The 26,503-nt window shown below is 28.4% G+C and overlaps 2 protein-coding genes across 7 annotated transcripts in view; one reads left to right on the top strand and one right to left on the bottom strand.

Moving 5' to 3' along the window:
• The first annotated feature begins 8,533 nt into the window (after positions 1–8,533).
• On the top strand, positions 8,534–17,509 carry LOC117182283 (facilitated trehalose transporter Tret1-like). Of its 2 annotated transcripts, XR_004468294.1 has the most exons (4): positions 8,534–8,616; positions 8,700–8,867; positions 11,486–13,571; positions 15,671–15,785. XR_004468294.1 is itself a non-coding variant. In XM_033375403.1 (2 exons), exons 1-2 carry the CDS (start codon positions 13,433–13,435, stop codon positions 17,023–17,025), a joined length of 1,494 nt encoding a protein of 497 aa, XP_033231294.1. In that variant the 5' UTR covers positions 12,872–13,432; the 3' UTR covers positions 17,026–17,509. The 2 variants fall into 2 exon arrangements, 1 of the variants encoding a protein (XP_033231294.1); XM_033375403.1 differs by lacking the exons at positions 8,534–8,616; positions 8,700–8,867 and having other exon boundaries at positions 12,872–13,571; positions 15,671–17,509.
• A 2,232-nt stretch (positions 17,510–19,741) lies between these two features.
• LOC117181938 (fatty-acid amide hydrolase 2-A) overlaps positions 19,742–26,503 on the bottom strand; it is a 72,018-nt gene continuing 65,256 nt past the window's right edge. For 4 of the 5 annotated variants that reach the window (XM_033374965.1, XM_033374962.1, XM_033374966.1 and 1 more), the window contains 2 exons: positions 22,803–22,985; positions 19,982–20,098 (listed from right to left, as the gene is read on the bottom strand). In XM_033374965.1, coding sequence (XP_033230856.1) covers positions 19,991–20,098; positions 22,803–22,985 — 291 coding nt within the window. In that variant the 3' untranslated portion in view covers positions 19,982–19,990. Of the gene's footprint in view, positions 20,099–22,802; positions 22,986–26,503 lie in introns of all 5 variants that reach the window. The other variant, XM_033374964.1, reaches the window with a different exon arrangement.

Here is a 26,503-nt window from a genome sequence, read left to right as displayed (position 1 = left end):
CTTCTTGGCTCCGCTGGGAATCGAACCCCCCCTCCCTCCCCCAAACTCTTACTCTAGATAACAATCGTAGCCCGAAATTCTCAGGGTAGCGATTCGGCGAACGATTTTTAATTTTTGGTATTTAGTTGAAAAATGTAGTTTTCAACCGAAAAAAAGACAACATAATTTCAAGAAAATAGTTCAATTTTCAACGAAATTGATTAATTTTGAACTAAAATGATGAATATTTACCTGAAATAATTGAATTTTTGACTAAAAATATCAATTTTCAACCATGAAGATTAATTTTCACAAAAAAATGGAAAAGGTAAATTTTCATTTACCAAATTGATTTTTCAACAAAAAATAAGAAATTTTCAACAAAACAGTAGAACCTCCAACCAAAAATAAAGAGTGTTTGAACAAAAGGTTCGAATTTCCATATAAAAAAGATGAATTTACAGGGGAAAAAAACATAAATTTACTACCAAAAAATAGAAATTTTTAATAAAATTCACAAATTGTAAACCAAAAAGTTGAATTTTTAAGAATGCAAGAAAATTTTTTTTATTTTTAAGAAAGTAGTTCAAGTTTGAGACCTAGTTATTAAATTTATAACCAAAAAGATACATTTGTAAACAAAAACTTGAATTCTCAACTAAACAAGATGCATTTTTAAACAGAAAATTAATTTAGTACAAAAAAGGCGAATATTTAATAAAATCCAACCATTCTCAAAGAAAAAGTTTAATTTTTAAGAAAAAAAAATACTTTTAATATTAAAGAAAGTAGTTTAACTTTAAAATCCAGTTGTTAAATTTTTAACCAAATATTTGAATTTTTAAAGGAAAAGATAAATTTTCTACTGAAAAAAGAACACTTTTTTTTTAAAAATCAGGAATTCTAAACCAATAAATTGAATTTTCAACTAAAAAAGAAGAATTTTTAACAAAAAGATGGATTTATTACCAGAAAAGACGCATTGTTAACAAAAATCAAAAATTCTAAACCTAAAAGTTAAATTTTTAACAACAACAAAAAATGAATTTTGAAACCAAAAGATTAATTTAATAGCAAAAAAGACGAATCTTTTATCAAATTCAAAAGTTCTCAACCAAAAAATTGAATTTTCAACTGAAAAAAATTAATTTTTAAACATAAATAATAATTCGCTAAGAAAAGTACAATTTTTCAACATGATACATGAATTGTAACTCAAAAACTTCAATTTTCAACTGAATAAGATAAATTTTTGAAAAAAAAGATAAATTTACTTCCAAAAAGAAGAATTTTCAACCAAAAAGTTGAATTTTTGAAAGAAAGACATTTTTTCAATTTTTAAGAAAGTATGTTAGTTCAACTGTAAGACCTAGTTGTTAAATTTATAATTTAAAAGTTAAACTTTTAAAAAAAAAATTAATATACTACCAAAAAAGGCGAATTTTTATAAAATTCAAGAGTTCTCAACCAAAAAGTGGAATTTTCAACTAAAAAATATGAACTTTTAAACAAAAAGATTCATTTTTAAACATAAAGAATAATTTACTACCAAGCATACAATTTTTCAAAATAATATGTGAATTGTAAAACAAAAACTTCAATTTTCAACTGAATAAGATAAATAAGTTTAATTTTTAAGAAAGAAAGAAATTTTTTTTCAATTTTTAGAAAGCAGTTCAATTTTTTAAAACCTTTTTTTTTACCTTGTTTTTAACCAACAATGAAGTTTTCAACAAAAATATTAATTTTCTACCGAAAAGAAACATATTTTAAATAAAATTCAAGAATTCTTAACCAAAAAGTTGAATTTTTAACTGAAAACATAAATGTTTAAACAAAAAGATTAATTTTCAACCAAAAATCCTTCATCATCTCGAAACGTGACAAATTCCAACTTTACCGACACTTTTTAATTTCCTAACTTATCTTAATACGAGGCGCCACATCGAGTTAAAAATTTGGGATACTAAACAAGAAGGACTAAGAATGCTGGGTCTGGTCCTAAATTTGTATAATTATGAAAAAAGTTTTTGTTGTAAATAATTTTTTTGGCTTTTTTCATTATTATTAAAATTTAGGACCAGACCCGCCTTCCTTAGTGCTTCTTATTTATTATCCTAAATTTTCAACTCGATGTGGCGCTTCGTGTGAAAATAAGTTGGGAAATGAAAAAAGTGGCTGTATGGTATGAATCTAGTCACGTGATCCACTCCTCACATCGCCTTAAGGACGATCCCTATGTACTTAAATAGCTATAGAGCTTACTAATTTTTATCGAGAGATTGGTTCACATCCCATTTCTTAACGTATTTGAGACTTGTTAAAATTGGCATATTGTCCTCTTCCCTTAGCACAACTACATAGTGCCTTTCATTATATAGTGCATGAACAAAATCATCAATGTTTATGCTAATGATTTCATCATCCGTTGTTTTTTCAACAACAAACTTGTTTTTTTTTTGGACTGGCATTAAGTTACTGTCTTTGTTTATCTAGAAAAGATATCAGAAAATGCGTCTACTCTGATGTGTTGTTCTAAAACTCTTCTTGGTATTATGTTTTTCATTTTGGCACGGTGAGATAGACGTCCGAGCCTACTGGTATCTGTGAGCGTGTTGGTATATGGATGCATTCTTTCCTGTGAAATTAATTATGTAAGGCGAAATAGAATAATATGTGCACGTCTATATGAGAAGGGCCCTTATAGCTTGCATGTGGGAGAACAAGAGAAAGTAATTTCTCACGTATTTATCGCCTGTTTGATATATTTTTTCGTACGAAATAAGCAGATCTCTCAAGGCTATGGTCAATTTTATCATAATGAATGACTAACTAAATTTCAAAATTTTTTAGTAAAAATTTGCAGAGATATTACACGTGGAAGATAGGAAATAAATATAGGTATACTGCAATCGAGTTACAGTTAAGAATGAGATATGTGCTATTGTACATTACAATAAGGATGGGAAAACACCGGCAGGACAAAAGAAAGGACAACTATGATGATCCCAATTTTTTTGTAATGCAAAAACTGCTATCTGAAGAATTAAAAAAATAATAATTCTGCAATATGTATATGCTAATCTCATTATTATCTTTCTAAGATAAATAATTATTTCATAAATCTGTTTCTTTAATTTTAAGGCGTAAAGATAGAGTTCGTTTAGGGTATATAGTTACAATTCAGATAAAATAAGATGTTTTTATTACTCTGCGCAAATACAATTCGAATGTTAAATGACATGTCTAATAAAATGTTATGTTATCAGTTAGTATGAACAGTACAATTTGCTTTTAGAATTTAAACTAATATGATCAGTCGAGGAGAATTTGAGATAAAACCTATTAATGTAATTAATGGCTTATTCCACTATGCTGCAACAAGAATTATCAACATTTTTAAAATCTTTATTATTCGCAGGTAGCCTTATTTTCTTCTTCATTCAAAAAATTTTAAGGCACAGGAGTTCATTACGCCTCTACAAGTCACTTCTCCTAAAATATAATTCAACCCTTGAGTGACCTTGGGGCGAACGTTAATGGAAAATACACAGATGAAGACAATCCTTTTCACGATCTGCAACAAAATCGATTGTCGAAATCTTATTCAAAAATGGTGCTGCTGTGAATTTTCCCAACAATAGTGCAAATTCCGATAATCTTAAAAATACCAAAAGATATCTGTATCTGATTCTCAACTTCGGGAATCAAGGAAAGTACAGCAACATCTCATCCTTAAATTATCCTTGTCTTCTGTACTTTTTTGCTTTTGACAAAAACAAAGAGGGCTTCGACCTGATCTTCAACAATACTGAATTTGCTATAAATACAATCAACCCTGAGAGATAAACAATCTTGCATATTATTGCTCAATAGGATACATCTACAATGATAAAGGCTTTGATAAAACGAGGTGCTGAAATCAATACTACTTGAACCAAACAAGATAACAAAAATGAAACTCCCCTTCTCTGTGCAATTCGGGGTAACAATTATAGGAGGTCTAAATATCTTCTAGATTATGGTCCCTTTGTGAACAGCCTTAGAAACAAGAAACATACCCCTGTGCATTACGCAGCTGGTATTGAGAACTTGGAAGTTAAAGAGATACTTGTAAACAATTTAGCGGATCTAAATGCACTGTCAACGAAGGTTGCATTTCCTCTTTTAATACCCAGGAAACAAGAAAATATTGGCCACGTTTCAATCGAATTTGAAGTCTTCAGAAAGTTGTATCTGAAAACAGAATGGCAGGTTGCCAACGATATGTTAGGGAGACCGATGAATGTTGAAAAATGATTATTTTACGATCTACTGGATACACTTCATTGCTAATTGAAAAAAGACTGTGAATCGTAATAATGCTATTAAGAAAGGCAATATAGGATTGAATTTGGAAAGTTAAAGGTTTGAAAAAAGAAACCTTTAAACAATGTGGGCTATATAATTTCCTCATTTTGCTCAACAAATATTGTAATTAGGTATTTTTTCACTTGGTATATGTACTTCTTTTAGAGATAAAACTGTGTCTATAAAGTGAAAAAAAAATTATTTGAATACTTATTCCTCAAAGAGGTAAATTCGAAATCTAACCTCAAAATTTAATCTCTTCATTTTAGTTAAAAAGGATTAAAAGCTGATATTTTTTCGCATTATATGTATACCCTTCTATTTGAGAAATGAGTTCGGAGTAATAGCTAAAATGGTTATTTGTGACACACGGACTCGAAGTGGCACTTTTTTGGCCGAGTACTGTAATTTACACATGGCAAAGTGCCACTCAGGGGCCGAGTGTCACACACTATTTTTTATGACACGATCCAGTCTATCATAAGTGCAAATAGGTTGCGTATAGTCCTTATCTAAAAACCCGAGAAGGAATGCAATCCACTCCGATCCAATTCATTCCAATCAATTCCAAATCATTTCAATCCACTTTAATTCAATCCAATCTAATTAAATCTAATCCAATTAATTCCATCCAATCCACCCCAATTAAATTAATTCAAATAAATTCCAAATACTTACAATCCACTTTAATCCAACCCATTCCAATCCAATTCAATCTGAACCAAATGATTCAATCCAATCCAATTCATTCTAATCCAATATTATCCACTCTAATCCAACCAATTACCATTCAATCCACTCCACTACAATCCACTCAAATCCAATCCAATTCATTCCGATCCAATCCATTTGAATTTATTTCAATCCATTCCAATTCAATTCACATATATCCAATTCATTCCAATCCACTACAATCTACTTAAATGCAATTCATTCTAATCCAATCCACTTCAATCCAATTCCATTACTTCCAATCCACTCCAATTTAATGCAATTCATTCCAATCTATTCCAATCCAATCTAGTCCACTAAATCCAAATAAATCCACTCCAATACAATCAAGTCCAATCCAATCCACGCCACACCAATCCAATTGATTCTAATAAATTTAATCTAATATAATCAACTCTAATGAAACGTATTCTAATCCAATTCATATCAATCCAAACCAAATTATGCCAATCCACTACAAACCCCTCAAATGCAATTCATTTCAATCCAATTAAATCCAATCCATTCTAATCTAATTCATTCCAATGCAATCCAATTTAATTCCTTCCAATTCGCTCATATATAATCCAATTCATTCCTATATAATCCGATTCATTTCACCTAATCCACTTAAATCTAATGAAAGTAAATCCAATCCCATCCTGTCCATTTTAATCCAACCACCACATATGAATTCACCATAATCTAATCATATTCAATCTAATTCAATTGATTTCATCCAATCCACTCCTATCTAATCGAAGTGAATCCAATCTAATCCAATCCACCATACTTCACTACGATCCACTCAAATTAAATCCAATTTATTCCAATTTATTCCAATCCAATTCATATCAATCCAATCCAATTCAGTTCCATCCACTACAATATACTCCAAAGCAATTCATTTCAATCCACTACACTCTAATGCAATCCATTCCAATGCAATCCAATCTATTTCATTCCAATACAATCCAACCTAATACAATTTATTCCAATCGAATCCACTTCACTATATCCCAATACAATTCATATGAATTCAATTCATTGCAATTAAATCTGCCCAATCGACCCCAATCCGCTCAAATCCAATTCATTCCGATCCAATTCAATCCAATCCACTCTAATACAATCAATTTTCATTTAATCCCATTCATGACAATCCACTCTCATCTGATCTAATTCATTCCAATCCATTTCAATACAGTCCAATTCACTCATACCTTATTGTTTCTCATACCAGTTAGCGCAAGTGTACGTCTATATGCAAAAGTTGGGGTCACTGTACTCATCGTACCATTAAGTGCAGATATAAACATCAATCAGCCAATTAAATCACAGTATATTACATTAGAACTTGGATCCCTTAAGGCGCGCAAACGTATTCCCTTGCGACAACAATTTTTTAAAATAAAATATACTATACTTTGATTATCAAATTGTATATAATTTACCGTGCCTCCTCTCTACAAAAAGATTAATAAATTTATAAATGTTATTTCATTAATACATGTACGGTTTTATTTATTTTTTAGTGAACTTAGAAATAACTGAAGCGGTTTTAGTCTATTTTCTTTATTTTTTTGCCTTTATTGATATTTGATGAAATGAATTTATTGTGTTACTTAAAGCATAATTAGTATTTTTTAGATAGATTTCACATTTTCATTCAGTTGAAATTCAAAAATCCGATTGAGAGTATGTCTCTACTAATCTGTATTTTTCTATTCAAATTTACTGACTTATGCTTCCCACTCATTGAAATAAAAATATAAATCATCTAGTCTCCATTTTACCAGTAATCAGGCACATTTAAATGTAATATGTGTATTGCCGATTGGTCCATAATCGAAGAAATCTGTATTTCCCAATTGAATTGAACATTTTTATCCCTCACCGCATGAGATATCGGTGGGATATCCCATTTATCTCCAAGGATATCGTGGGCTAATCACAGGAAATCCTCGGGATAGTTCAATAAAAAATCGTACAGGGCGGAAATATCGATATCCCTGGAATGTACCAAGGATATCTCAGAATATCTTCAGGATATTCCATTAATATCCCAATTTTATATGCCAAGGATGTCCCCAAGATATTCCCATTCTATAATTTAGTATATTCCTGGAAATTCAGATATATCTATTGCCAATTATATTTATATTCAATCGGATCAATAAAATAACAGATCATTTAAGAATATTAAGTATTTTTCCTGAGATTTTATACAAAGTACAACATTATAAAGTACAATAATAGTAAAGTACGCTCTAAAGTCACTTTCGGTTAAATTCCATCATGGCTGCTAGTCTCTTAAAACAGTCGCGCAATAATAATTTACACTTGAATAAACGTCAACAATTTCTCGAAAATTTTTGCCACATTATAATCTTTTCTGATTTATACTTTACAAACCAACGCGGTACATATTAGTTTGATTGTTTTTTTATCATGAAAACGGATTTTGCCCTTGAAAAATGCTATCTCTAAACTGCGCAATTTAGAGGTTACAGGTACAATAATTTTTTGATAATTAAACTGAGATAGGATGTTGAAAGAAACCTTATATTCGAGGATTGTATAAAGTGGTTTTTTGTCAAACGGATGTTTGTGAATCTATGTTTTCAGGCATTCTACATTTTTTAATCAAAATACATTTCTGAAATATTAGATTCCATTGCTAAAATTGTGTTTATCCCGCAAAGGACATTGAGTGGATATCGTACCGGCCGGAAATCTCGATATCCTTGGAATATATCACGGATATCCCGGGTGATTTTTGGAAAATTTTTCAGGATATCTCATGTCCTGCCGAGATATCCTAGGAATATTCCAAATAATACACATTTCAAAGCGCTCACCTTCAATCGTTTCTTATTTTCTGGGTAGCTTGTGGTGATATCCATCTTGTTGGTGTTAAGGTAGACAATTTTCTGCTTGACCTTGGAGTGGATGTCAACCAGAAAAATGAAAATGATTAAACTTCAATGCAGGAATCTTGTTTAAAACTGAATTTGGAATATATAAGTTTCTTTTGAGCCGCGGGGTTGAAATTAAGAAAGGTTTACTCATCATGAACAAGTTGTTGTAAAAGTAATGTAAAAGTGTTTTTTTTTTGTTATAAATGTGTGAAAAATAACCTACCAAATGAAATTACTCATTCAGTTTTCATATATGTTGCTATCAGTTTTGTAAACAACTTCATAGAAGTTTGTTTTGTCAATGTTTGATGTTCATTAAGCCCGAATTATATTTGCAGTTCAACGTTGGGGTTATTTAAGATTTAATGTGATTCGATTTAGCCTCAATAAATCTGAAAGTCCAAATATAATTACTATTTATTTGCTAATGAACTATATAAAATCAGAAATTAAAAAAAATCCTCACGAGGGAGCATCGTAAGAAAAGAGACAACTTGTACAAACAGTAATGAATCCACAACACTGATAACACCGTTGACACGTGAAAAAACTTCATTTAGAATGAAAGACGAATTCAAACGAGAAGCATTTGTGTCTAACTTGAATAATTTAACTCGATTTTTATGCTGTTTTCAACCAATTAATTAAATCTGAAGTAAGTTTATTCAGTTCGAATTCAAAGCTATAACATATAATATAATAACATAAATAATAATAAAAAAAATTATATAAATATAGGTCTAAAAAAATTTAATGGATTGAAGTGAAAAGTGAAAAAGAGTATGAAAACACGAAATATATTTTGCTTTTCTACAAAGTTTTCTAATTCCAACAAAGAAGAATGCAACGACGAAAAATTTCAAAGTAAAGGAGGATGTCTTCGTCAATTTACGAGCATTCTTGCCGGTAAGACCTCATAAACATAGAAGAGATAATGTAGAATAGTGCTTTTGTATAAAACAGAATACTTTTAAATGTCATTCAAAATTTTCAAGAAAAATTTACCTAAAAAGAATTATTTCGTAGTTCATTTCAAAATCCCTTATTTAATAGACAGGACCCTTTAAATAAGATGGATAATTTTTTATGGATAATGACCCATTTCAGGTGAATTTCTAACAAAACAGTTTAAAAGTATCGTTATTTTCTGAATTTTGAAAAAATCTCAAATATATTTTTATAAATCTGTTTAGATTGAATTTGATAAATTTTCCATACTTGATCAACGTTTGCGTATTTGTTATCATTTTCTTACATCAGAAAAACTCGAGAATGCTTGCAGAATAATCAAACTTTGCACAATTTATCATAGCAAGGTGCGCCTATTGCTTTTTCCATTTCTGGAATGATGTATGCTCATTTTTAAAATGTTGTGAATCATAACCCATTCTATATTATTTTGATAATTTGATTTTGTATACTTTAAATATTCATTTTTTCATCTTAAGACAATATTAAAATACATGTGGTCAAATAATAAATTATATTTTTTAAAAACAATCTTTATTGATTTTTTAGAATCTTCTGAAAAATTGTATTTATACATATTTATAAACATATTTATAAATATATTTATAAAATATTAAGTGTATTTTGTTCAGATGATGAATTTTGTTTTTAATCTAATGCTGAATAAATAAATCTCCAATATCGAAGGAATGTAATTATATTCGAGCAAAATTAATTTCATGCGCACAAGAATCATACTTGTGTAATTATGTATATATAAAATTAGCTTATAACAATAAAATTAATTATAAAATTAATGAATTATTTTATTTCAGTTCCAACAAGTTGTTTCTTCAAGTTTAAAAACGATATTGTCGAAAATATTTTTCATCACTTTTCTCCTTCACAAATTTATTGTAAAAAGATAAATTTAAAAATTGACTTTGAGAAGTCTCTGAGGGATTTAATCAGCTTAAGTTTTTTATTGATGTCCAAATCAGATAAAAATTGTGATCTCTAGACGGATTTATCCAGAAAAATCCAGTTTTTTTCCACAGTGTGTAATGTAAAAAAATATATACAAGCATACAATTTTAAACAAAAGCACGATTATTCAACAAACAATTACATTATAACTTTCCTCGAAAAAATGATTTTTCAACAAAATACATGTATTTCTAAACAAATAGTCGAATTTTCAACTTCAAAAGATCAATTTTAAACTAAAAATGGTATAGTTACATTTTCAATTAAAATAATTTATTTTTCACAAAAGAAGCCGAATTTGGTACCAAATAGTTAAATTTTCAACCTAAAAAGATGAATTATCAATCAAATGGTCGATTTTTTATACCAAAAGGCAAAGTTTCAACAAAATAGTCAAATTGAACAAAGTACAGTGGAACTCTTCTATAGCGCCGATTTTGGGGCTGAGGGTGGGTGGGTACTAACTTATTATAGCCCGTTCCGCTTTTGTGTGGTCGCGCCTGAGCGCTCGCCTGAGTGACAACCGCAGATCCCGCGCACCCCGCGCCACTCCTGTTACACCTACTCGTACCTGCGGCGCGACGTCGATTCCCATAAGGGCTCTAAAAGGGAGGACTATTGAAAGCTTTAACTGTAGTTTGATTTTTTTACAAAGTAAACGTATAAACACACAAACGTATTGAAAAAGAAAATTTGAGAAATTTAAATTTCAGAGGATCTGTGAAATTAGCCCCACGAAATCAATGTCGCCCCTAATTTTGTAACCAGAAGGGTAAAAACGAAAATATTGTATGTACAAACAGTACAAACAACGTACAAACGTATGCAAAAAAAAAATGAAAAATTCAAATTTCGGTGGGATGGCATGAAATTTTGATTTGCCCCTAACCGGGCAATAAAGAGGGTACAAGCAAAAATATTAAATGTACAAACAGTACAAACAACGTACTAACTTATGTATTTTCAATCAAGGAAATTGATTTTCTACAAAAAGGAAACGAACTTACAACAAAATACATAAATTTTCAAAAAATAATTTAATTTTTGACTAAAAACTATCAAGTTTCCACCAAATTTTCAATAAAATAATTAAGTATTAATACATTAAAATAAATTTTTAACAAAGCCATTCAACTTTTAACCAAGTGGTTGAATTTTCAACCAAGAAGAATGCGTTCTTCATGAAAATGTAATAGTGGAATTTTTAACCAAAAATGGATTAGTTGAATTTTGAGTTCAGAACATTAGTTTTCAACTAAAGAAACTAATTTTCAACAAGATAATTAAAATATTCTACTGAATCTCGATGGAAAACTTTTTTTTTAATAATAACATTAGATTTAAATTCTACACTTGAACAAGAGAAGATGCAAACAAATTAAAATATAGCTATGGAAACTTTTTTAGAAAATAAATCTTCTTTTCCCATCATGCTATATTTCGTAAGTTTTTTTTAAAGAAAATGTTTAATCCTTTTGTATCAATTTTGTATATTCTTTCAGACTTCCTATTAATTTATAATAAAATGTATGTGTTTTTCTATCTAAAAAATCTTAACCAATTAATCTGATTAAAATTGATTGTTTTAGGCTACATCCTCATGATTGACGCTGGAGCCCAAGCTACATGGTCATCACCAGCTTTATCGTATTTGACAAGTGCCAAATCAGAAATTCCTGTAACAGTTGATCAAGGAACTTGGTTGGCCTCGATTTGCAGTATATCTTCAATAATTGGATTCCTGATATATCCTTTACTCATGAATCGTATTGGCCGAAAATACACAATTTTAGTTTTCGGCCTAACACAAGCGACATCCTGGATTTTCCTAAATTTCTCTTCTAGCTATATCTTCCTATGTTTATCAAGGGTTCTTGTTGGAACAGGATATGGCGGTACTTATGGTATCCTTACCATCTACATTGGTGAAGTTACTGCAAAAAATCTGAGAGGAATGTTTCTCTCTCTTGACAAACTATGCGTCAATTTTGGTGCTTTCCTTATCAATGCTGCTGGAGCTTTTCTGCCTTACAAGACTATGAATTTATCAATGATTTTAACACCTCTTATTGCACTTGCAGCATTTCCGTTAATGCTAGAGAGTCCATATTATTATTTACTACAAGGAAGAGACGAAGAAGCAATACAAACACTAATGGAATTGTCAAGAGTGAAGAAACCTGAGATGGTTATGGCTGATATTGAAAGGATGAAGAAGAACATCAAGGAGTGTGAAAAGTCCAAAAACAATAGCATCAAAGAATTATTTATCGATAGAGGCAGTCGAAGAGCATCAATTATCAAGTTTCTAACCGAGTTTACATATTCCTTTTCTGGATTCTTAGCCATTCAAGCCTATGCTCAACAAATTTTTAGCTACAGTGGTTCATCTTTAAAACCAGCATATGGGGCTATGATAATGACAGGAATACAAGTAATCGCAGGATTTCCATCTTCTCAATTAGTCGATCATTGGGGAAGAAGGCCTGTTTATTTATTTTCTGGAATAATGTCTGCGATTATGTTAGGAATAACTGGATTGTTTTTCTTTTTTAAATTGTTTGTCGGAGCGGATGTTTCATCTGTTACGTGGATTCCTTTAGTGAGCATGGTTTTGTATATGGTTGTGTGTAATATGGGATTAACTACTATTCCTTATATATATTCAGGGGAGCTTTTCTCTGTGAAAGTGAAAGGTGTTGCTGTAATGTTCTCTGTGATTACTTCTTCGATATTCGGATTTGTAACAAAACTGATGCTTCCATTTTTAAATGAAGCTGCTGGTATTTATACAACTTTTTGGATATTTGCATCCATTTGTGTTGTTGGCCCACTGATTATTTTCTATATTACTCCAGAAACTAAGGATGAAAATCTGGAAAAGATCTTAGAAACATTGAGTGGGACAAGAAAACCAAATATAGAGAAATCTCAGCATATTAAAATATAGAAAAGTTGATGATGTAGTTTGATGATAACTAATTCTGTACATTGAACTACTTTGTGTTTAAAAAATTATCATAAGTTAATTTATATTTTACATTCTAGAGAGATAAAATATCGATATTGATAAGAGTTTCTTATAATGTGTAATATATATGATATAACAATGAAAAATTCCGACTGGATGTGATCAAATAATATTGTCCCAAAGACATTCCATATCATCTGGATGTCCCAGAAATATAATATTTCTGAAAATATCTTGTTGTACGAAGGGGTACATTAGTTTTCTATTTATGGATTTTGCAATATTATGACAATGCTTGCTTCACAAGAACTAAAAAATGCTTAAAAATATACTATTATAACAAAACCGGATCTTTGTTGATAATATTGATACTGATAAGAAAAATGTTTATTTCACATTTCTTACCTTAAAACCATTTTCAGACATTCGAAATGCTACGCATAAAAATTATTATCACTTTTTTTATTCGCGAGTACACACTTTTTGTGAAAATATTCCAGACTTGAATCTGAATATATCTTTAAGTTGAATTACAATTGATAAAGGTAAAAAGTGACAAAAAAATATGAAAATACGAAATTTATTATGTTGGAAGAAAAGTGATTTTGCTTCAAATTCTCTAGACGTTAATACAAAAAAACATACATATGGACAACTGCAAAGCAGAGAATCGATTTTTAGACAATTTATGTCTGTTCTTACTGGTAAGTTCTGAAAAAATGTAAAAGGATAAAATTTTGTTCCCTACCAAGAAAAAAATCGTTGTAAGAAAATAATTCTTTAGAGCGATTTTTTTTAGCAAAATTGCCAGGAATACGCGGAAAAACATGTTTTTCTTTATTTACTGCACAATTATTAGTTTGATTGAGAAAGTGTTTGAATGAAAGTTGTAGCTCTGTATAAAGTATACATTTTTTGTTATTATAATTTTTTTTAATGAACAACCCTTCTAGAGAGAAATCTAAAAAAATGTTAAAACTTTATTTTTCATTTTTCAAAATCAGTGGGTACTTTTAGTTTTAATTACTACCAGGCTCCATGAATAATATAGATCACTATTTTCGACACATCAAAACTGTAGTTAGATGATTTTTTTCATTATCAAAAATTTTTTTTAAATAGTTTTAAACAAAAATCGATTTTTTTTTACAATCCCTGGTGGAACATTTTTTTACCAACAAGTAAGAAAAACTGTAAACCTTATTACGGGAAAATAAAATAAATACAATAAATGACTAAGTACTTATAAAATGAAAAAATTTCTGTATAAAATAAAAAAATAAATTTTAACTTAATGCTCTGAAACTTAACCTTTTTAATTGTTTAGTAATTATGGCATCGTAATATAATATTCTACAGTTTGAACTTCATTTTTTTTGTAATGACACCCTAGATCGAAAAACAAAAACTTTTTGAATGCGAAAAATGTAAATTCTTGTACAGGTACTTTGTAAAAATGTCAAATATCAAAAGTACAATACAATACAAGAATCTACAATAGAGCGTATCGAAAAACAAAAACTTGTTTGCACGAGTTCTAATAGCAATGAAAACTTTCTTTTGGGAGTCAAAAACGCTCCCCTAAAGTTTCATGAAAAGAAATTCTTTCTGTCTCCGAATCGTAGATATAGCTAAAAATCTCAAAAAACGAAACACTTCTTTAAATTTGAAAAACAAACCATTTTTTTTTGAGATTTAAATTATGAATAAAATATTTCAAATCAAACCAAACTATACCTGTATAGCGATAATTCCGCTAAAATATTTTTCACCTTCCCCAATTGACTTTGAAGTTTTAAAAATTCGAAAACACTCCACTTTCTCGCTATTTTCTTAAAGTCACGGTAAATTACTCGACTATTTGATCATATAATGTGTGATATACATTTAAGGACATGCATTTGCAATATGTTGAAACAACAACATTTAAGAAATGATGACATTAAAATAATTTTTATTGACTTTGAAATTACAAGAAAATATTTGAAAGTGATATATTGCTCTTTATTTGAGCATAAAATTAATTTTTGGTATATAAATTATGAGAAAAAATAGTTCGAAGCAAGTGGAATTGTACCTACACAGCAAAAAATTATTTAATCAATATTAATTTATTAATTAATTGTTGATAAGGGATTATTCAAAAATTACGTAACACGTTTTTCTTTTGTTTAAATAAAGATAAGAATATAATTTGCGTTAAGTGAACAGTGATACAGTGATATGGAAAAGAGAAAAACGCGTCACGTAATTTGTGAATTATCCCTAATTAATATTTAATTATTAATTCATTATTTAACATTTATTATTATTATTTAATTAATATAAATTAATTTATTGAAATAATTTTTTGCTGTGTAGGTAAAACCCCACTTTCTTCGAAGCATTTCTTCTGATAATTTATACACCGAAAATTAATTTTTCTGTCAAATAAAGAGCAATATATCACTTTTAAATATTTTCTTGTAATTCAAAGTCAATAAAAAATATTTTAATGTCAACATTCCTTATATATTATTGTTGCAACATATTGCAAATACATTCCCTTAAATGTATATCGTAAAATCAAAATTTAAGTAAAAGTGAAAATATCAAAATTAAAAATTGCAGGTTCAACATGATGGACTCAAATTAAAAAAGAACAAACGAATTAGCTCTAAACTCGGTATCTAGATGTTTTCGGTGTCAAGATTCACTGAAACTGGGCTGATAAAAAACATATGCCTCAAATGGTCATGAATGCTCTATTGTATAAAAGTTTTGTTTCTACACAAAGAAAGCTGACTGAAATGTAATTTTTTAGGTTACATCCTAATGATAGACACTGGAGCCCAAGCAACGTGGTCTTCACCAGCCTTATCATATTTGACAAGTGCTGAATCAGAAATTCTCGTAACAGCTGATCAAGGACCTTGGTTAGCCTCTATTTGCAGTATATCTACAACAATTGGCTTCCTTATATCTCCTATAATCGTAAATCGTATTGGTCGAAGACACACAATTCTATTTTTCTGTATAACACAACTGATAGCCTGGATCTTACTCAATTTCGCTTCTACTTATACCTACCTATGCTTATCAAGAATTGTCGTTGGGACAGGTTACGGTGGCACTTACACCACTCTTAACATCTACATAGGTGAAGTCACTGACAAAAGTTTAAGAGGAAAGTTTCTCTCTCTCAGCAAACTGTGCGTCAATTTTGGTGCTTTCTTCATCAATACTGCCGGAGCTGTTCTGCCTTACAGAACCATGAATTTAGTTATGGCTTTATTACCTCTAACTGCACTTGCAGCATTTCCATTTTTGCTGGAAAGTCCATATTATCATTTATTAAAAGGAAGAGACGAAGAAGCAATAAAAACACTAATGGAATTGGCAAAAGTGACAAGACCTGAGATTGTTTTCGCTGACATTGAAAGGATGAAGAAGAATATCGAGGAAAGTAAAGAATCCAAAAACAATAGCATCAAAGAATTATTTTGCGATAGAGGCAGTCGAAGAGCGTTTATTATTAAATTAGCTACAATATTTATATATGTATTTGGTGGATTTTTTGCCATTCAAGCCTATGCTCAACAAATTTTTAGCAATAGTGGATCATCCTTAGGACCAGAATATCAGGCAATGATAATGACAGGAGTACAAATATTCGTTGGATATCCATCTTCTAAATTAGTTGATGTTTGGGGAAGAAGGCCTGCTTATTTATTTTCTGGAATAATGTCTGCGATCATGTTAGGAATAGGAGGATTGTTTTTCTTTTTGAGAATGTTCATCGGAACCGATGTTTCAAGTGTTACGTGGATCCCATTATTGAGCATGGTTTTTTACATGATTGTGTGTAATATGGGAATAACTACTATTCCTTATATATATGCAGGCGAACTTTTCTCTGTCAAGGTCAAGGGTGCAGCTGTAATGATATTAGCGATTATTGAATCGATATTCTCTTTCACGACAAAAATTATGCTACCATGTGTAAATGAAGCTGCTGGTATTTATACATCTTTTTGGATATTTGCATCTGTTTGTGCCATTGGACCACTGATTGTTTTCTATACTACGCCCGAAACTATGGGGAAAACTTTGGAGGAAGTTCTGGAAATAATGCGTGGGAATAAGAAACAAGTTCAGAAGATTCTTGTTTTAAATTGAGCCAAAATTATCTTTGGACTTTCTACTTTTAATGAAAACATATTTTCTATATATAATGTGTTTCAGTTTGATATTGTACTTTGGTACCTATCAATAAAACATCCGCTGATTCCTGAAATATATGTTTACTCTCAACATTTCATCATTTATAAAAATATAATTTTAAATTTAAGAAAAAAATGAATTTAATATTAAAGTTCATATGATACCGTATGTTTGCTTCCTCCTAGAGAAAGCTTTGTAATGGTAACATTTTCGCATAATTTTTTATTAATTTAGTAATTAGATCAAAGAGGAAGGAAGTTATTGTAATTTATATTATAATTAAAATCGATTTTTGTAGTGAAAATATTTTCACTCTCATAATTTAAAGTTGATGTGAGAATAGAAAAGATTTGTTTTTGATCGTAACCTTTTCTCTTTAACATAATTTAAAATTGATGAAAGAATAAAAAATATTCCTTGGTTCGAGACGAATCGAAGGACCTATAATATTAATACATTTTATTAAAGACTAAGGAGGTCATATTCCTTTAAAATATCTTAAAAATCGATTTTTATTGTAAAAATTTTCTCTTAATTCAAAGTTGATTTAAGAATAGAAAATATGTTTTTATTTGAGACGAATCAATTGACTTATGATATTGAAACATTTTAATAAACAGTAAGGAAGCTATATGGTAATGCATATTATTTAAAAAAAACGGTGTTTTATAGTCAAATTTTTTTCATCAACATAAATTAAAATTGATGCAATAAGGGAAAAGATTCTTTAGTCCGATGCAAATCGTTCGACCTATAATATTAATAAACTTTATTGAAGTGTAAGAAAGTTAAGCTCATTCTTAATATTTGAAACATCTGTTTTGAACATAAAAACTTTTTTCGTTCACATAAATCAAATTTTATGTATAAATAGAATAGTTGTTTTGATTATAAATTTTCAAATAAAACAATGCTGGCAGAGGCGGGTAGGGATTGCAATAGTTTTAATTTTTAATATTGTCTTAACTTTAGCATTAATTTTTTAATTTAAAACTTAATCTTAACTTAAATTTACATAGCATAAAACTGAGAAAGGGATAGGGTGCGACAGAATTTCCCCCTTTCCTTTTCCAGCTCGAAAAATTAACATCTTAAAGACAAAATTATATTTGCTGATTTGACATTGTATTGAAAAAAAATGTATTATTTTGTAATTTTCTAGTTTTTTTGTAAATTACTATTTCTAAATTGATTAAAACGAAAACTTTAGTTTGCCTATTTTTTTTAAATCACAAATGCTTTCTCTATGATCATTATTTTGGTTGAAAACACATTATATAATTATAAATACAAATAAAGTGAAAACACTCGAGATTGAATTCACAGCTATTTTATTTATTTTTTATCATCCGATCTAAAAAAAAGTAATTTTAACATTTCAAAAATATCGGATACAATGTTGCCAAAAACCTGATTGGTTGCGACACTGCATCGAAATGACTTTTACTGGCTGCTTTCAGTTTGTTTATCTATTAATAAGGAATAAGTATTTTCTATACCATCTATTTAAGTAACTCAAAATATACAAATATTTCATTTCATAATTTTTTATTCTTCCTTTCTACATTAAAAAAAAAAAATTTTAATATTTTTAAACTTTAAAAGATTTCCGAAATTTATTCACTATTTTGAAATTTCTCCCAACTTCTAAAATCCCCTAATATTTCTTTTACTAGAATTAAGTTTTTCATGAAATTTTGTAAAAACCTGTCAAATAAAAAAAATTATACTTTTTCGACATATCAGAAATCGTAAAAAAACTTTTTGAATTTTCTCAAGAAGCTACGGAAAATTATATTTATATAAGCATGAAAGCAAATGAACAAATAAGCCTAAAAGGAAGTAGTTATTAAAAAATTTTACATGACAATAAAAATTTGTTTTTTTTCTCAAATTATAATTTGGATGAAATTTTTGTTATCTCTTGGCTAAAATCAATTCTGTTAAAAATTCAATTACTTGGTTGGAAATTGAACTACTTGGTTGAAAATTTAATTTTATGTTGTTGAAAAATTTAACTGCTTAGTAAAAAAATCAACTCTTTCGAAAACAATTTTATCTGCTTAGATCAAAATCCAACTGGTGAAAATGATTCTTTTTTGGTTGAAGATTCGAATACATTCATGAAAATTAGGTATTCTTGAAAGAGTTAGACTGTTTTTTTATTTTTTATGAAAATATTTTTTTATTTTTGATGATAAATATTTGTTTATTTACTATTAAAATATTTGTTATTGAAATATTAATTATGTATTATGTTTTTCGTTGAGATTTCATCATCTTTCGTTAAAAATTGAAATATTTTCTTAAATATTAAATTTTCTATTGAAATTTTAATTTTTGACATTTCTCAAATCTTCTAAAATATTTCGGAATTTTCTCAAGAATCCTTTGAAAATTATATTTGTATTTCCTTGAAACGAAAAACTAGACGCGCGCAAAGCGCGCGATTCACGATACTAGTGATTTAAATTGTTTCTTCATTGGTTTCATATTGTTCGATTATTAACATTTAACATTAAATTTTGAAATTGGTAAATTTTGAATACTCTATTGAAGTATACATAGCTGACTTAATATTTTTCAATTAATAATAATAATTGAATTCATTCATTCACTGTAATAGGTGCTAATTTTTTATAATATTTCATTTTCGTGGTGAAAAAAATTGTACAAATATAGCGATTTTTTATTTACAAAATGATTATACAAAAATCTAATATTGTTTCCATATAAATAATAAATAAAATTAATTATCTCAAAAATCTATACCTCTTCCCGCACGTTACTCCGCACATACATTATATATATACTTGTGTCTGTACAAATAAGAAATTTTTTTATTGTGAGATAATTTCTAAATACTGGCATTTTTTCAAAAGTGTTTCTCATCAAATCATACATTTAGTATGCGAAATTGTTAAGCAACTTTAACTTCGATCGCAGGCGGTTGCCAGCCACCAAAAGCCTTTTCTATTTCCTGAGCGACGGCAATTGTTAAATGATCACAATTTGGTTTAGCTGCAATCTAAAATTTGAAAAAAAAATTGATAAAGAATTAGACAAATATATTTTCTAGTTTTTTTATAGACTTTGATATTACTTTTTTCTTACCAGTGGGAGCGTCCACATATTACGTGATGCTATTTTATGTGCCTCTGCAACCCCCCCCCCTTTCCTATTTTTTATTAAAAAATTTAACAATATATTTTTGGTTCAGAATTTATCTCGTTTACTTAGAAATTCTAAATTTTTATTGAAATTTTAATTATTAAAAAAATTTAACTATATGCACTTCGTTGAAATTTAAACGAATTCGTGAATAATTTAGTTTTTTGGTTGAGGGTTCATCTCTTTGGTTGAAAATTGAACTATTTGGTTGAACATTCGTTTAATTTCTGGTTTCAAATTATTTTGTTAATAACCATTCAACTATTCAATTTTTGGTTGAAATTTTTTTTTAGATTAAATTGAAATTATTTGGTTGAAAACCCATCTTCTTTAGTTAAAAATTCAACTACTTGGATGAAAAGCCATCTATTATGTTGATAATTCGTCTTTTAATACAAAATCAATTTTCTTAGTACAAAACTCAACTTTTTGGTTGAAAATTTAACTCTTTGGTTGAATGTTCAACACTTTTCTTGAAATCTGTTTTTTAGGATTGATAAATTTAGTTGAATATTCATCTCTTTGTTTACAAATTTAAAATATTTTGCTAAAAACTAGTTTTTCTTAATACAGAATTAATTTCCTTTATAGGTAAAAATGTAAAATATTATTTTTGGTTAAAAATGCATTTGGTGTTGTTAAATATTGACGTATTTTGCTGAAAGCTCGACTTTTTTCGTAGAACATTACTTCTTGATTAAAAATTCATCCTTTTAGGTTAAAAATTTAACTGATTGGTTAAAAATTAATCTGCTTTTTCAAGGATTCAACTATTTTGTCAAAACACTTTTTTCTGCGGAATTAAACTTTTTTTATTTTAAATTAATTTGTTTCTTATAATATTAACTATTGCATGTTTCGTTATGCATTTTTTTAAATCAACTACTTGGTTTAAACTTGATCTACTTTGCGAAAGAAAATTAATTTTTTCCTTGTTGAAGATTCTTAACTTTAGTTGAAAATTGAACTATTTGGTCGTAAATTAAGTTTTTTGTTGAAAATTCATCTTTTTCGTACAAAATTGGTCTTCTCGGATTGGAAATCCAACAATTTGGTAGAAAATTAAGTTGTTTGTTGAAAATTAAGTTCTTTGTTGAACCTTAATATTTTTTATTAAAAATTAAACTTCTTTGGTGGAGAATTCATGTAGCATGCTGAAAATTTGTATATTGGTATAGAAAATCAATCTTTTTTTGTCCAAAATTAATTATTTTGGTTGAGGATTCAAATTTATTGTAAAAAAATCGTCTTTTCAGTAGATTTAAAAATTCATTTTTATTATTTGGAAATTAGTGTTTTAAACTTAAAATATAACAATTCAAATATTTTGTTGAAATTTCTTTTTTTTTTAATTTGACTTTTTTCCAAAAAATTAATCATTTTGGGTAAGAGTTATTCTGTTTCATTTGAAGATTCAACTATTTTGTTGTAAAAATGTCTTTTTGGTTAAATTCTATTATTTTTTATTTAAAAATGAAAATACTTTAAGTTTAAAAATCAATTATTACATCTTTTGTTGAGAATTCATATTTTTTGGTAGAAAAATCAACTGCTTAGTTTAAAGTTAAGTTGCTTTTTAAAACATTCCTTTTTTCTGATTGAAAATTGAACTGGATTGTATAAACTCCTTATGTTTAGATGGAGATTAACAGTGTGGTAGAAAATTAAACTACTGCGCTGAATGTTAAGTTTTTTCATTTCAAACTCATATTTTTGGTTAAAAATTCAACTATGTGGATAAAAGCTAAACTATTTTGATAAAAATTCCACTTTTTGGTAAATTTTTGTTGTTTTTTTTTTAATCAAATTTTCGTGTTGAAAATTAAACTTTTTGTAAAGAATTCGTCTTTTTAGCCAGAAAACTCAACAATTTTTTGAAAATTTAGTTCTTTGGTTGAAAATCTATCTTTTTTGGTTGAAAATTTAACTATTTGGTTGAAAGTTGAACTTTGTTGAAAATTTATTTTTAAAGATTCGTCTCTTTGTTTCGAAATTTAAGTTTTTCGTTAAAAATTAATCTTACTTAAATAATAATTGATCTAATTTGTTGAAAATTCTTTTTTTTTTGCTTAATTCAACTAGTTAAAAAGTCATCCTTCAATCGAAAAAGTAATTGTTTATCATGAAAAAAGTCATATTGCACGGTTGAAACTTAAATTTTTGTTAAAAATTTCAGTTTTCGTGTTGGAATTGGAAATGTTTCGGTTGGATTTTAATCTTTTTTGTTTCTAGAAAGTTCTATTGTTTTGTTAAAAATTCGTCCTTTCGGATTGAAAATTCATCTTTTATGGTAAAAGAATTATCTGCTTTATTGAAAATCCATCTCTCTTAACTGAAAATTATCTTTTTTGCCGAAAATTCAACTTTTTTACCTTTGCGACCCTTTCAACCCCCCCCCCCATGATACATTTTCTCACGTTAGAGGAGACCCCCCCCCCAGCCTGTACAGTTTCATGTAATATGTGGACGCTCTCAAAAGAGGTAAAGAAAAAATATATATAACAACCTAAAGTTATTTTCAAATGACTAAATTATAAAATATATAATAATTTATTAATAACCTGTAATCCAATTGGGAGTCCCTTTCCATTTATACCCATTGGACATTGAGTTACCGGAAATTGCAAAGAATTAAAAATCATCATATAAGTAACATTACAAATCCGTTGCGCAAGTTGATAAGGAAAAAATGCTGCAGATGGAAAAGTTGGATAAATTAAGACTCCATTATCTCCTAGTAGTTCCTAAAAAACAATAAATAATCATTATTCATTAATGAAATCCACAAAAATATTTTTAACTTTAAGTGTGGTCGTGCGGTCTCAGAGACCGCACCATGCTTCTGATATGTGGCTTCCTCCACACTGGCCTTCCTCGAGGCTACAGTTATTAGCAGCTTTAGTTTTTTCGCCAAGATAGGTGGACAAGGTGTGGTGCTGTTTGTAATTGGTGAGTAATATCACTCAAAAGCACTTGACCGCACGTCCACGGTAGCATCACAATTTTATATTTTTGTTTCAGTTTTTTAAAAGGTATTTACAACGCAAGATATCACACACAAACGTACCAATCTTTTGAGCAAAAAGTGGCAAAATAGAATGGAAGTGTGGACGTGCGGTCTTTTAGACCGAACCCTGCTTTACGTTGCGTTGCGCCACAGAGTGGGAGAAAATGCACTTTTCTCGTTCAAAAATGTGCAGAGCCTTCAATTTTGGTCCGATTGAAAATTTATAAAAATTAAATTTCATTAAATTCTAAAGAGCTTGACGCTCCGAACTTTTGTCTCCTATATTTGTTTCTTAATCATTTTTCCAATCAAAGTATGAAAACACTGAAATTTTGTACATAACAATTTTTTACGCTTTAGCAACTGACCAGGAAAACTTTATATTGTCTTAAGTAAATGTTTCGGGACTCACTGAATACAAATAATTTGTTTATGATTCCGTTTATATATTATAAACAATTTTTATGAACAAATTGAGAAATAGTCTTTTTATCGGTCAAAGTTTTTTTTTTCTAAAAGTACTTCATATTAGTGTAGGAATGGCATTTAATTACAAGACTGATTAAATAATTTATAAGAACGGTTGTTATAAACAATTCTTGTGGCAAAATATTACAATTTGAGTTTTTTTCAAATTATAATTTCCTTGAATCGCCAGAACGACTTCAGGTATTTCTTTGAATAATATATATTTGATAATATTTGATAAAATATAGCAATTAAAATATTGATGAACAATTTAGATAAACAAATTCAAAATATTGGCCCTTTCACATAGAAAAATTTTGTTTGCACTGGAAATGTTTTAAGCTCTTTGACGAATGACTTCTAGACACAAAAATATTTGAGAAGTTAATAATAACCATTGTTATAAATAATTCTCTTGACAAAATATTCAAATTTATTGTGGGTTATTGTCAAAAGATGTTGCATTGAGAGAATCTTAGCATGAAGTGTTATGATTCATTCTCATTCTATTGCGATTGAAACCCCGAATTTTTGGCAGTGAAACTGCCAACTTTTCGAATTTGTTAACCTAAATTGTTTAGAAACATTTAAGTTCTTATATTTTACTAAATATTATCAAAAACACATTTTTCTAGGAATATCCGTAGACATTCTCGCGATTAAAGAAAATTAAAATTGGATACAACCTTAAATTTGAATATTTTCCCAAGAGAATTATTTATAACAATAGTTATAGTTAACTTCTCAAATATTTTTGTGACTAGCAGTCATTCGTCCAAAAGCTTAAAACATTTCCAATGCGAAAAATTTTGTTTCCCATGCGAAAGTGCCAAAAATTTGAATTTGATTATTTAATTTGTTTTCATAAATTTAATATATTTGATCAAATATTCATAAATATTTATTATTTTAAGGAAAAAATTAAGTCGTTCTGGCGATTGAAGGAAATTATAAATTTAAAAAATCTAAAATTTTAATATTTCACCCAAAGAATTGTTTATAATAATGGATTTTGTAAACTTTTCAATTATTTTGGTGATTAAATGTCCCTAAACATTCATTTAAGATAATATAAAGTTTACCTAATCAGTTGTCAAAGTGTAAAAAATGGCTACGTACAAAATGTCAGTGTTTCCATAGTTTGAGTGGAAAAATGATTAAAAAACAAATAGATGAGAAAAAAAGTTCGGAGCGTCAATCTCTTCAGAATTTTATGAAATTTAATTTTTTTTTTTAATCAAAATCAGACAAAAATTGAAGACTCTTGACATTTTTGAACGAAAAAAGTGCATTTCCTCCCACTGTGCGTCATGTCGAATTATAACATCACATTTTTTAATTATCAATTTGTGAAACGTTTTCTTTACAAATTTTGATTCACAAAAATTTGGATTAAAATTTGTTGTCAATATTGCACATTTATTTCTTATTAGGAGATGCAATTTACTTGTAATTTCATGTTTTATTCATTAAAAATAATTAAAGGTTTTTTTAATAAGATGAAATAAGAAGTATTTTGTATATTTTAACCAAAAAATAAGCAATATTGATCAAACAAATTGAATTTAAAAATATTTTAGAAGTTTTTTTGTCAAAAATATTGACTTGTAGGGGTAACCTTCCTATAAAATGGATAATACCACCTATAATGTCTTATCATTTTTACATGCACATCAGAGAAGGTATTATATTTGTGTAAAATTTTTTGACCCCACTAGTTTTTGTCAAAATGTTCACGTTTTGAGACCCCCTGAATCCGAAAAACAGGTTTTTACGAATGTGTCTGTCTTTCTTTCTGTGTTTCTGTCTGTCTGTCTGTAAGCACGATAACTCTTTAAAAAAATTAATCTATTAAATTGGCCTTTGGTACACTCTTTTAGCGTCCTAAGCTAAATGCCAATTTCATTTGTCAGACATTTTGGATAGAAATACTAAAAGTGAGCCCATTTTGAAAATTTGTAAGTGCACATTTTTTATGATTTATAAAATTCTCTGCACAGTTGTTCACAGTACTTGAAAAGAAAAAATTACTTTTCGATAATCCTACAAGATTATCATATCAACTTTTTGGATTTTTTCTAAAAATTGAAAATTCTTATTTTGACCGCACAAAAACTAATAAAAAATAAAAAATTGCATTTTGCGGTCAAACTTTGCAAGAGAGGAAAAAAATGATAAGACAAACATTGTGCACCCAAAAAATATCTACAAATTTGCTATTAATCGCTTTTTTATAGCACACGTACTTTTGGTTTTATTCTTAAAAAAACATTGAAAATACACAAATTAAATTTTTCGACACACGGCACAAGCTAAACAAAAAAAAACTAGATCAGATTTTTTCATCGAATGTAGAGCAAACAATTTTTAATAATGGTTTTCATACATTCTCATCAGAGAAGGTATTAAATACGTGGAAAATTTGACAACCCCCCTCCCCCCCAGTTTTTGTCAAATGTCCACATTTTGAGACCCCCTGAATTCGAACAATTTCAGTGTCCTACACTAAAGGTCAAGTTCGATAGCCAGCCATTTTGGACAAAAATTCAAAAAGTGAGCGCATTTTGAATATTTTTGAGACCACTTTTCTCAAGTTCAAGAATTCTCTATACGGTTATTCACAGTACTTTAAATGTCGAAAAATTTATCCTTCTGACTTTTTTCATAAAATTAAAAATTATTAAAGTTACAGCATTTATAAAATTCCAAAAGACTCATGAAAATGGACCTTTTTTCATGTAACAATTTCACAGTATTTTAAAGATGATCAAATATATAAATGCATTT

Source organism: Belonocnema kinseyi, chromosome 10 (genome assembly GCF_010883055.1).
Source record: "Belonocnema kinseyi isolate 2016_QV_RU_SX_M_011 chromosome 10, B_treatae_v1, whole genome shotgun sequence".
Lineage (NCBI taxonomy): Eukaryota > Metazoa > Arthropoda > Insecta > Hymenoptera > Cynipidae > Belonocnema > Belonocnema kinseyi.
Note: the sequence above shows the minus strand (reverse complement) of the source record. Positions and strands in the feature narration are given on the sequence as shown.